The sequence below is a fragment of the Mizuhopecten yessoensis genome, unplaced genomic scaffold (genome assembly GCF_002113885.1).
Source record: "Mizuhopecten yessoensis strain PY_sf001 unplaced genomic scaffold, ASM211388v2 scaffold2977, whole genome shotgun sequence".
Classification (NCBI taxonomy): domain Eukaryota; kingdom Metazoa; phylum Mollusca; class Bivalvia; order Pectinida; family Pectinidae; genus Mizuhopecten; species Mizuhopecten yessoensis.
In genome coordinates, this window is record NW_018404814.1 from 470,644 (window position 1) to 484,413 (window position 13,770).

The 13,770-nt window shown below is 36.4% G+C and overlaps 1 protein-coding gene across 3 annotated transcripts in view; it reads right to left on the bottom strand.

The window, feature by feature from the left end:
• Positions 1-8,386: 8,386 nt before the first annotated feature.
• The window catches only part of LOC110446747, a 66,834-nt gene continuing 61,450 nt past the window's right edge, over positions 8,387-13,770 (bottom strand). For all 3 annotated transcript variants that reach the window (XM_021492046.1, XM_021492044.1, XM_021492045.1), the window contains one exon: positions 8,387-12,628. In XM_021492046.1, the coding sequence (XP_021347721.1) occupies positions 10,732-11,544 (813 nt within the window). In that variant the 5' untranslated portion in view covers positions 11,545-12,628 and the 3' untranslated portion in view covers positions 8,387-10,731. The remainder of the gene's footprint in view (positions 12,629-13,770) is intronic.

The window sequence follows — 13,770 nt, forward strand, 5'->3', positions numbered from 1 at the left end:
AGTATGTTATCTGACCACAAGGTATATAATACATTATCAATGTCATACTAGTACGTAATCTGACCACAAGGTACATACTAGATTATCAATGTCATACTAGTATATAATCTGACAACAAGGTACATACATGTAATAGATCGTCACTGTCAGACTAGTATATAATCAGATCACAAGGTACATACTAGATTATCAATGTCATACTAGTATATAATCAGACCACAAGGTATATAATAGATTATCACTGTCAGACTAGAATATAATCAGACCACAAGGTATATAATAGATTATCAATTCATACTAGTATATAATCTGACCACAGGGTATATAATACATTATCAATGTCATACTAGTATATAATCAGACCACAAGGTATATAATAGATTATCAATTCATACTAGTATATAATCTGACCACAGGGTATATAATACATTATCAATGTCATACTAGTACATAATCTGACCACAAGGTACATAATAGATTATCGATATCAGACTTGTATATAATCTGCCCACAAGGTACATAATATATTATCAATGGCAGACTTGTATATAATCTGACCACAAGATACATAATAGATTATCAATATCAGACTTGTATATAATCTGACAACAAGGTACATACATGTAATAGATTATCAATGTCAGACTGGTATTTAATCTGACCACAAGGTACGTGATAGATTATCACTGTCAGACTAGAATATAATCAGACCACAAGGTATATGATAGATTATCAATGTCATACTAGGATGTTATCTGACCACAAGGTACGTAATCGATTATCAATGTCAGACTAGTATATAATCAGATCACAAGGTACATACTAGATTATCAATGTCATACTAGTATGTTATCTGACCACAAGGTATATAATACATTATCAATGTCATACTAGTACATAATCTGACCACAAGGTACATACTAGATTATACATGTCAGACTGGTATGTAATCTGACCACAAGGTACATAATAGATTATCAATATCAGACTTGTATATAATCTGCCCACAAGGTACATAATAGATTATCATTGTCATACTAGTATATAATTTGACCACAAGGTACATAATAGATTATCAATATCAGACTTGTATATAATCTGCCCACAAGGTACATAATATATTATCAATGGCAGACTTGTATATAATCTGACCACAAGGTATATAATAGAATATCAATGTCATACTAGTATGTTATCTGACCACAAGGTACATAATATATTATCAATGTCAGACTTGTATATAATCTGACCACAAGCTACGTAATAGATTATCAATGTCAGACTAGTATTTAATTTGACCACAAGGTACATAATAGATCATCACTATCATACTAGTATATAATCTGACCACAAGGTACATAATAGATTATCATTGTCATACTAGTATATAATTTGACCACAAGGTACATAATAGATTTTACATGCCAGGCTAGTATTAAATCTGACCACAAGGTACATAATAGATTATACATGCCAGGCTTGTATTAAATCTGACCACAAGGTACATAATAGATTATCAATATCAGACTTGTATATAATCTGACCACAAGGTACATAATAGATTATACATGCCAGGCTAGTATATAATCTGACCACAAGGTACATAATAGATTATACATGCCAGGCTAGTATATAATCTGACCACAAGGTACATACTAGATTATACATGTCAGACTGGTATGTAATCTGACCACAAGGTACATTATAGATTTTACATGCCAGGCTAGTATTAAATCTGACCACAAGGTACATAATAGGTTATACATACCAGGCTAGTATTAAATCTGACCACAAGGTACATAATAGGTTATACATACCAGGCTAGTATTAAATCTGACCACAAGGTACATAATAGATTATCAATATCAGACTTGTATATAATCTGACCTCAAGGTACATAATAGATTATACATGCCAGGCTAGTATGTAATCTGACCACAAGGTACATACTAGATTATACATGTCAGACTGGTATGTAATCTGACCACAAGGGACATAATAGATTATACATGCCAGGCTTGTATTAAATCTGACCACAAGGGACATAATAGATTATACATGCCAGGCTAGTATTAAATCTGACCACAAGGTACATAATAGAGTATCTATGTCAAACTTGTAGTATTTTTTTAAGTATTTTGTAAGCGTTTGACAAATAACATTTTTGACTCGTTATGAAAACCAGTTTTAGGAATCACCTACTTGAATATTCGCGCCTTTTTTGTTGTTCTAGTCCTTGCTGTTGTCGACGAAGATTAGATGATATCATGGAAATCATGGAGAGAATGACCATACAAAACGCCGTGTTGTTAAACATCATCCAGTCTTCTTCGGTCTTTCCTCGTGAATGTTTTTGCACGAGTAAAACAAGGAAGTTAATTACTTATGCATACACAAGTGTGGTGTGTCTTCCGTTTAGACCCTAAATTGATGAAATCACTATTGTTTGTTTTAAGTTTGTAAACTTCCTTTTATTACATTTATAGTCCTGTTGTGAGGTTAACACATAGATTAATTTATCAATCTAAGAAATAAACTTAGGTTATTACACCTTTTTCTCATGTCGTTCAAAATATATACATAAATCGAGTAAAATGGGTGTAAAAAACTTTCGATATTTTAAAATCTATTTTAGCTCTGTTAGTTTTCCTATTATTGTATCCGCCCATATACTAGTACTTTCACAGGAGAGTAAGTTAAAGCGATATTAACCAGATATTGCTGGGGGGAAAACCAGGAAGTTAATATCCTTTTCTGTGGTCGGTATGACTTTTATCAACATTTAACAGTTGTTGATCGAGAATGACGTGTTAAAAAAATGATATATAGTGATGAACATTGAAGTATTTGACAAGATAATAAATCAGTATATGTATGTGCATACTGACAGTTAAAGTGCACTCTGAAACCGTGAAGTAGGTTGATGTGAAAGAGTGCACTTCGATTTTCTGTCTATACATCGATAGAACAATTCATTAGTTTTTCCAACCATTATAATTTATTTCTTATGCTGGAAAGAGGAACTTTTATTGCACAAAATGTGTGTCATTTCCATTTCAACTAAATTTGGGGGAAAAAAATGTCCTTTGTGTATGACGTTATCAAAATATGTTGATAACACTTGAAAGACTGTAAACACCAACCAATGAAAAAGAATGTTACAAACAATGATACATTATATACTGAAACGAAACAGCAAGGCACTCTCATGAGCATAATTTTAAAACAAAACATTCATATAACACAAGGAAATAATATATTTCCCAATTAGATCATGATGGCGATTAAACAATCTTTCCCATATAGTCTTCATTAACCCACACCTCTCGAACACCTATCAACCTCTATGTCAGAAATCACGATACCCAGTCCAAGGCCTGGACTACCAAATCCACTGCGACATGAACACACCATACACCAGCTATCTGCAACAAGTCTTTAGTTAATGACACCGATCATTTCTCACTATGTAAAATAGTTCAGGTGATTACATAAAGCTCGTGATAAGTAATACAAAGGTCAATCTTACCGAAAACAACCTGTGTAAAAAGTTAAATGACACATCAAAAACCTTCAACAATGTCGTTTCAACTCCAAGTTTCACTGATATGTACATGTACACTTATGATCCGTCTTGAAAGTATGCATTAAATAAACTGAAATACAGACCATTGTCTAATTTGATTTTCCAAAAACTTCCATTTCTGTCCCTACGCTTGATAAAGACTAGGGTTATATGTTCCTGCTACTAGTGTACCCAGTGTGACACCAGAGGTCAGTGAAACAGTGATGTTGCTATAAGAAAGGTTAAATCAATTTGTTATTAGCAATATCTATGATACATTGTTACATTTGATCAAGGTAAACATAAGTTGTTTTATCCACTACCCAGCTAAAGATATATATTTTCAAGCAGATATATTTGACCTTATCCAGACTAACCTATGAATAAGGTCACGTAATATATCGTATATACTACTAAAATAGTTACGATGTCGTGTTTGCAGAAAATGCACTAAAACATCCTAATAGTTTTTGGGGAAAACACTGTTCAAAGTAATTCTTGAAACTGGGTTTACCACATAACTTTAGGATTACTGCTCTAAGCATAATTTTGCAAGATCCTGTAAATTGATCAATATTTCCAAATGCAATACCCCTACTAGGATCTAACCCGTGATTTCTGGCTCACTAGTCTGACGTTGATTGTCCCTAGTTGTGTGTCCAACACCCTGTCTCCGGCCCACACATAACAATACATGTAACGACAGCTCGTGACGATATGATAGCATGTATCTATATCCGTGTTGGGACAATGCTTTTCAAGTATCTTTGTATTTATCTATCACTTCATCTCCTTAAAACAAGAGGTCCTCACTCCATCTGAAAATACAATTTCTAGAGCTTTCTTCCTGATGGCGGCAAACATTAATTGTATGCCAAAACGTGCATAAAAGGAAGACCTTGGCAATGTGACAGTGTAAACGCGTTTTATATATTGAACGATGTGGTCATTACCAAGAATTAAAAAAAATATCTTATGGTAAGATTTCATTTAATCAGAACAGTCACGAAGAGGTCAGTTTAATTCTGATTAAAGATTTCAGACTTACTGTTCCCTTCATTATCATTATAGAGAAATATTCTATTTGTTGTGCAATTGTTCTCGGTTATATAGGGTTTAGCGTCCTACTTACAGCCAATGTCATTTAAGGACGTGCTTCCATATGTGTTATGCATAGGTGCTGGAGGCTGGTGTTTTTATTTTTTGTTGTCACCTTCCCTATTTTCGTTTAAAAGAACGTGGCATTTCGTTGTATACGGCGGGTGCCGTCGACGAAGCAGCGAACGCTTACCCTTTCGGAATTCCTGGTCTTGTTCTCGTTGTACTTAAATCAAGCTTGATTTATTTAACAAGTTCACTGCAAAACAAGTTATATCAACTTGTTTGCCAGGATGGTAGCGCGAATGGAGTCAGGCGCATATATGCTGGCACATGTACGCAGGTGAATCAACCAAATTTTTAAACAAATAACTAAAACACTTTTTCTTGCACTATTTGTCTCCATACCAAGGTTCTGTACTTAACCCGTTCCTAAATGAATCAACCCCAAACAGTGACTTGCTACGCCCTTGGAGTCTTAATGTGAGAGAAAACCGGAGTATTTGAAGATAACCCACGTGAATCGTCACTTTCATTTTGTAAAATTACGGTAAGATATGAACGTACCAGTAAAAGTTATTCATTCTGCGAGAAACGGTTGACAAAAAATATGTAACTCAAGTCTATATTGACACGGTACGCCGTTATAACGGGATACTAATTAAGTCATCATAACGAAAAGCAAGTCGTTATGACTTAGTATCTTTTTATTGTATAGTCTTGCATGACGATAGCTATTCAAAACATGAAAAAGACTACCTTATTTGAAATATGCTTTGACTGAAATCAGTATTTTATACAAGGGGTTACACACGTGGTTGATGTTCAAAATATGTCGACATCACCTATGCTACTATTGTAATGGCTCAAACCGGGTTATACTGGCGGGCGGGGCTACACCATAAAGTTGTGATTCATCCAAATATTGCGAGGTCATTCGCGGTCGACTCGAATGACTGATTCTGCTGTTGTTTATAAGCTGCTACGCATACATCTACTCACATATCAGGTCCTAGGCTCGGTTATAACCGGAACAAGGACGTAAAGCCCCATCAATCAATCAATATACTCACTTACTGCATACTTCCCACCTCTCACAATGGAAAACTGTGGGCAATAAATCACTTGCTACCACAGTCCACTGCACACATAATCCCCTTTCATGGCCAATCATGATTACATGACCATGAAAAGGGGGTGTGCCCAGTGGACTGTGGTCACAAATGCTGTAAGAAAGGGAAGATAATCAATAAGAAGGTAACGATGAAGTCAATACAGTGGAAAGGATAAACTTAATTGACACATTTAAAATATGAAAAATAACAAAAATAAAGTTAAAAATGGTAATTTCATGATTGAAAAACAAACAAACAAAACGACTGAGTTGGCAGCGTTATTGATTTCCTTATCACGTGACAGGATAAGCATTTCCTGGAAAAGTTTATAAACTTTAGGAGCTGTTTCTTTATACAAAATTGTACATTCAAATATAACATTCATTGAAAGAAATGGAATTCCTTAGGGATTGATAAACCCTTACATTGTATGTATGAAAATGGTTTCAATATCCTGTACCTTTGCCACATCTTGAAAATTAAACTGAAAATGTAGTGAGAAATTCAACGTTGTTTCCCGTATTTTGTTCTAATTGTTGAACAGACACTCTTTACCTTCCCTGACGCTGGAGGTGGATAGTAATCCAAAAACACTTGTATCCATTATGAAGGATACACTCAGACTGGGCTATTGAGAATAAAGACAAACTTACCTGGTTCTGATTAGTACTCACTCACACAGGTACATGTAAATTATCTGCAGTGTAGGGTAGGTAAAAAGATTGTCCAGGTGAACATTTTTTACTCAATTTTTCTGTTTTGTTCGAGTTGGGAAGCATGCAGTAAGCCAGTTATTGCATGATTTCTCGTCACTCGGGACTTATTACACCCTCGCTTCGCTCGGGTGGAATAAATCCCTTGTTACTCGAAAACCATGCAATAACCTTTACTTACAGCAATTCTGTGGCGACGTTACACCGCAGACGTCGTCAGTGGAGGCCATCCTTCATTTAGCGTTTTGACCACTTACTCAGTACACTTTCAGGGTGAAGGGTCCAAAGTGGAGATCAATCACTGCGCATCGGTGCTTCGTCTCCAACCAGTAGTGTCAATTTTGTCTCGCCGCACCGAAGTAGTGGAAGCGAAACAAAGGTGTTACTTTTCCGGCGGCGGCGTCAACATTAAGTTTTTGCGTTTAAGTTAGGTTCACTGAAAGTACAAGTGCTAGACCAACACAACTTGGACCATACACGCATCTTAGGGAGAATATCTCAACCCGTGCATCAAATGCTGGATGTAGCCTACCTTTTTATGGTGCATTGACTTTGTCTTTTTTTTTAATTTTAACAAACACATAGTTCATATATTACTTAAATATTAAGACTTATTGTTTTAAAATAATCCCTAAAATACTGAAGCCATAGGTCATATTAATACAGTTGAATTTCACATTCAGTTGTCAACTAATCGGTTTCTTTGGAAGACGTGCCCCTTTTTTTTCGTTTGCCTAAAGCATGCTTTATACTGAAATGCTAGTATCAGACGATCTTTCATAGGCGTACAGATAGCGTTCTGTTTCATTTTTTCGATAATCTGTGTCCGGAAACAATACAGCAGTTTCAACAAAGTTATCATAACACGCTATGTAAAAAGGTATGATACCGTATATTAGTAAATAGTTACCATCGTATAGCACTGCCATTATATAAATCTACCACATTCAAATGGGATTCATCTATGCCATGAATGCCACGAGACAATGATTGAACTCATCATAAGTTGGATATCACTGACCCTCCTTGGACAGACGGCTGTTCTTATAATTGAACGAGCATGTACGATAAATACATTATTTTCACTAAATGCTGAATAATAATAACTGACATTTCTTAATAATAAAGTGAAACAATAAATCAGTTACGGAATTAATTAACTTGAAGGTAAACAAATCAACAAATTCATAGTAACAGGAATGTTTGTTTTTATTTAATTTTAATACGTTAACAATTATAACTGATATCATAAAATCGAAACCTTTGACAAAAACATTTGATTGAAACGACAAACATCACAGTTTCATACATATATCGCCTTGTTTTCTTGAGCACCAAAAACAATGCTACATATATTCCACTCTACATAATTCTGTAAACTTACAAATTTTAGCGGTACCTTATATTTTAGCTTGAACTCCGGATCCTACATATCAGTTCAAGGGATAAACAATGTTTTCACACAAGTTCTGTAAATCAGTTCGTTTTAGAGAGGTGTATATTTTCGTCGTTAATTTTTTTTCCGAATTTATGATTAACCACATTCTCCTACTGTTATCGTTAATTTTTATTTCTCTCAACCACAATGTCGAAATTAAGATTTCGCGAATATTAACCGATTTTATTTTATTCACAGATGAGGCTTCTGCGCGAACTATTTATGATTTTTCATGTGTGTGGTATAAATCTGAATTAAATGCGTATGAACAGATGTGCTGGTCGAGCGAAGGGAGGTAACTCGTAATGTCGACAATATCGTGTATTGAGCAGTGATCAGTCACTGTTGAGAAAGCGATGGTAAGAGGATTTTACGTCAAACGAAAGTTGTAAATATTTTAAGCGTGTACTGTGCCTTTTTCCATTTTGAAATGTATGTATTAACCCTTTCACCCCCAAGTAACTTTAGTAAACTGTACCATGCTTTGATCTGGAAAAGTCCATTATGGTCTACAGTGATGAAAGGGTTAAATGGTACGCTCATTGTTTGTTCGAATCTAAATCCTAATTTGAATTTCGTAAAAACTGTTTTTTGTTAACAAAACCGGAAACAACTTATAGTTTAGTTTGCACTGTATTAGCTTATGACGTGATGAAATTCTTGATCTTAAATGGCTTTTTTCGAAATTTGCTTGATAATGAGACTAATATTATTTTGGTCCACTTTTGTATTATGAGAACCGGATTCGTGGTCTTGTGATTGAGATTGACTTTGTGTGTTTACAGGTTTTATTTACATTAACCACTCCTATCCAAGTCCGATAGAGTTACCTCCCTTCAAATGTCAAAAACGACAAAATAACGATTACTGAAAGTTAGAATTCTCCGTCTAGGATAGAATTTGAAATTGCATTTTTTTCTTAAATATTCTTTGTTATTTTCACATTTCTAAACGTTTTTCTTGTGTTAATTTCACATTTTTAAAGTCTAGTAAAATGTTGATTTACATATCAGTACACCACAAAATAAAGTACTGGTACACCAATAATAGTCTCACACCGAATATTAAGATTGCGTTAAAATTTGTACGTTTTCAGAGTAGCTAATATAATATAATATGTACAAACATGAAACACATCAACATTTTGTTATATTTTCATAAGGCTACAAGTTGTGTTTCATTCATATATTTTTGCTTTTTACATACATATATACATGTAATTACATCTTAATTTGCCAACATCTCCGGAAACCTTAAAGATCATTCTCACCATAAAAACGTCTAGTGAGCGTTTTCCTTGGTTACATGAAAAACAATTATTGTACTGTACATAATTCCTAAAATGTGACACAGACTTCTACAAAATGTTATTTGAATTGAGGAAACCGGTCCCACTGGTGAAAAGCACTGGAGAATTCCACTTAGTTTTCCACACCTACATATGTACAGTAGCCTCACTTCATTTACTTAATTATAACTGTAGTGAAACGTTAACTTCGCAAGAGATTCTTTCTAATGTATTAAAGTTATTTTCAAGCAAGTATAAAGGCTTTCTACTGCATAGTGACATAATTAGCAGGTCCATGTAAACAACAAAAATCTCAACATGTTACTGTTCCAGCAAAAAAAAATGGCGCTTTGACAGTTTTACTGGTACATTAGGACAGACGAATATTTGATAAGTAAGATAGTGAGAACAAAAAGGGGGTGAGCTGGTAGGGGATTGAAATGTATTGGTGGTAAATGATGTGCCAAATTAACAACGGCATTATGAACAAGTTTTGTTGCATATGGTCATACCAAAACTGTTCCATACAGTCGTTCTCCCTTCATGTGAAAGGATGTACATTGTAGCAACCCGTTTCAATTTTATTCGAACTATATTCTCTCAAATCTCGAATAATTCTACAAATAAATAAGTTCAAGCGCAGATGTGCTGTAACGTAATACGTAATATACAGGTTTACAGGTAGTATCTTTGTGTGACCTATTGCACCGTATACAGGCGGTAGTTGTTTGTGACCTAATACGCAGTTTGTAGTTGTGTGTGACGTAATACACAGGTAAACAGGCAGTAGTTGTGTGTGACGTAATAAGTAATATACAGGTTTACAGGTAGTATCTTTGCGTGACCTTTTGCACCGTATACAGGCGGTAGTTGTGTGTGACCTAATACGCAGTTTGTAGTTGTGTGTGACATAATACACAGGTATACAGGCAGTAGTTGTGTGTGACGTGACATAATACTCAGGTTTACATTCGGTTGTTTTGTGTGACCTTATACACAGGTATACAGGCAGTAGTTGTGTGTGACCTAATAAACAAGTTGTAGTTTTGTGTAACGTATAACATTGTCCACAGGTATACAGGCGGACGTTGTTCGTGACGTAATGTATAAGTATACAGGCGGAAGGTGTTTGTGACGTAATATACAAGTATATAAGCGATTGATTTGTGAGCCCTTATACACAGGTATACATGCGGTAGTTATTTGTGACGTAATACACAAGTATACAAGCGGTAGTTGTGTGTGACGTCATGCACCGGTATACAGACTGGAGTTGTGTATGACGTAATACACAGGTATGCAGGTGGTAGTCGTGTGGGACGTTTTACACAGGTATACAGGCAGTAGTTGTGTGTGACGTAATACACAGATATACAGGCAGTAGCTGTGTGTGACGTAAAACACAGGTATACAGGCAGTAGCTGTGTGTGACGTAATACACAGATATACAGGCAGTAGTTGTGTGTGTACGTAATACACAGGTATACAGGCGGTAGTTGGTGCTTTTCACACTATCATATAGGCGGTAGTTGTATATGACTTCTTGACTTAATCTTGTCCGGTTTAGACAGGTGAAGGGATTGTAACCATTTTTCACATTTGTCTTGGCTGCACTCTGTCGAAGGATCTCCGGTGATGATGCTTGGACCAAGGTAGTTGAGCTGTGCAGATAATTTTCTATGCCCTCCAAAACTCGTAACCTCAGTCCCGTCCCCCCGGGCCACGCCCGGTTTTAGTGGACTAGCAGTGACCGTCGTTGACGACGCGTGTTCATGCCTCTTTGCCATGTCTTCTGTGAAAGGCACGTGCGTTAAGTTATTTCTGGATTCACTGTGAACACCGTTTCGACTGTCATTCTGGCTATCGGCAGATGAGTCACGACTGAGGGAAGGGCGAGAGAGATGCGGTCTATGTAACAGCCGAGGCGTTGACACGGGCGAAGATCCCTGAACAGGAGTCGAAGGCGAATCTCTTTGTGAATGCACACTCCGGCGACTTTGGGGCGTCGAGGGTGGCGTTGGTGTTGCGGAGCCGGGCATGCCATTTTGGTCAAATTGAAAATGTCTACGCATCAGCGGCACGGGACTTTGAGGGCTAAGTTTGTTTACAAGTCGTGCGGAGTCATCTGCTGTCGACTCAAATGATTGCATTTGACCCTTGTTTAAGTTCAGTTCGTCGAGAAGTTGTGGGCAAGACCGGTACCTTGATAGCGACACATTCGATCCTCTCCTCCGAATGTCATGGATGGCGTTTTCATCTTCATCGTCGTTCAAAAGCTCGATGAACATCTTACTTTGATCAACTTTACCTACGTTCAAAGTGTTCATTTTGTAGAATTATTTGTCACACACTTGTATTATATTTCACAACAACTCACTTCAATGATTTCTTGTATCAAACAAGACACCGTGCACTTATGTATCGAACACGCATAGCATAATCAAATTACCTTATAGAAAACATTGAAAGTAGCTATTAAGCTACTCGGGATGCAAGTATTCCAATCCAGATATTGAAACAGGTAAAAGAAAAATGTAAGTGTTCGACTTGTGTGTTATACAAGGATTAATAATTACGCCCTCCACTGCAAATATTTCATTAAAGAGCTTGATCTACCAGACGCTTGTCACCTCCACGAGTACGGTCCAATGGACACAACTTCTCTAGCACGAGTGTACATGTATGATAACGTAATCGCTTTGTTACTTCCACGTGTGTCGGTCCTGTGGATGTTTGTCACGGGCATGCATTTCACCAAGACTACTAGTCCTATGAATGTTTGTCATAAGCACGTATTCGATCAAGAGTGTTGCACAAATACACATAAGATTATTGGTCCTGTAGACGTTTGTCACATACACGTATTCCAACAAAGAGTATTGGTCATATAGACGTTTGTCACACAGACGTATATTCCACCAATGTTATTGGTCCCGTAGACGTTTGTTACATACACGTATTTCACTAAGAAGATTGGTCCTATAGATGTTTGTCACATACACGTATCTCACCAAATCTATTGGTCATGTAGGCGCTTGGTCTATAAGACCCAAGTCACTTCCACATTTATATTCGCGTAACTGTGAGCGATCTGGGTCACTATATGGATCGAAATCAGTCAAATATACCGTTCAGTTTATGTGTCCTGGACTAATAAGCAAAATCAACAGATATCCTACACTGGTCGTACACGAACCAAATACTGAGTTTGATTTCAATAGAATATCATGTTTACCTTGTTAACTATTGTCGCAATTAATTCCGGTTTACTCTTCTCCCGCAATCATTTATACGTTTTCTAATACTGCTATTAATCGCTTCTCAGTTTCCCGGAAGTCACCGTTTGCAATCATATATGCCAAGGCTCGTGGGGAATCGCTTATGACGACCGCTCAATATGTCGTGATGGATCTGTAATGAGAAAAGAACTCACGTTATCTATAATGATGTGTAAATAGTGTGAAGATAATCCACATATTAGTGACGGTAAATGAAATTACAACACTGTAATATCGGGTTTGTACCTGGTAATAATGAGGCTAACACGATATACCGACAAATAGACCATAGGCCTCGCAGATCCATAGTTACAGTTTCGCACATCTCTTCCTAAACCACTGATTTCGTACATATTATCACACGACATAACAGCACCATCCGCATGGTAAGTTCGTATTAAGGACAACTTTGGGTAATATGAAATAATGGTGACGTTTCCATATGATAGGCCTCATATGCTGAAACACATCAGAACAACGTTTGTACACAATGTACTTGGCTAGGGAAGATTTATCTCATCATTTACATTGAACTATTTAAAAAGGAATTTTTGTTAATTACACGTATATATATTTAAATCAAACTTTACTTATTTTACAACAATTGCAAAACGAGTTATATCAACTTTAATTAAGCACTCTTGTTAGTCCGGATCGTAGCGCGCAGGGGTCTTAATGTAGGAGAAAACCTTAACTTACATGGAGAAAACGCACGTGGTCGGTCGGGTTACATCATACCTTTTCACGTCCGATCGGGGAATCAAACCCCGACCGTCTCAATGAAAGGCGAGTTTGCTAACCATTGCGCCAGTCGACCACCCATTATTATACAATGTTACATGTATTGTTGTGCTAGCAAAATCCACTTACAAATTCTTTTTCTGCATTCAAATACTTACATTTTGGTTACTTCACAGAACACGTCATTTTCATTCATATCGTTTTTCAAGTTACTATTTATAACTTTATTTAGAAATATTTATCAAATCACCACTACGTATCTGCTGTCAGTGTAAAGCGTAATGCATATTTCATAAGGAAGAAGACGTCTTATAAGTTACACACGTCGTATATGCACGGCCAGACTAGGGTTCGAACCCGGGACACTCCGAACTCTAGACAAACGCTCTACCAATTGAGCTACCCGTGGTCGCCGACGATCGACCCAGTCCAGTTCCGCTACATTCTTCCCTCGCTACCGAAGACTCAACTATTTACAACCCAAGTTCGGGTATCCCCTTGTCAAGCATTCACCAAATGCTTGAAAAAGGGTTG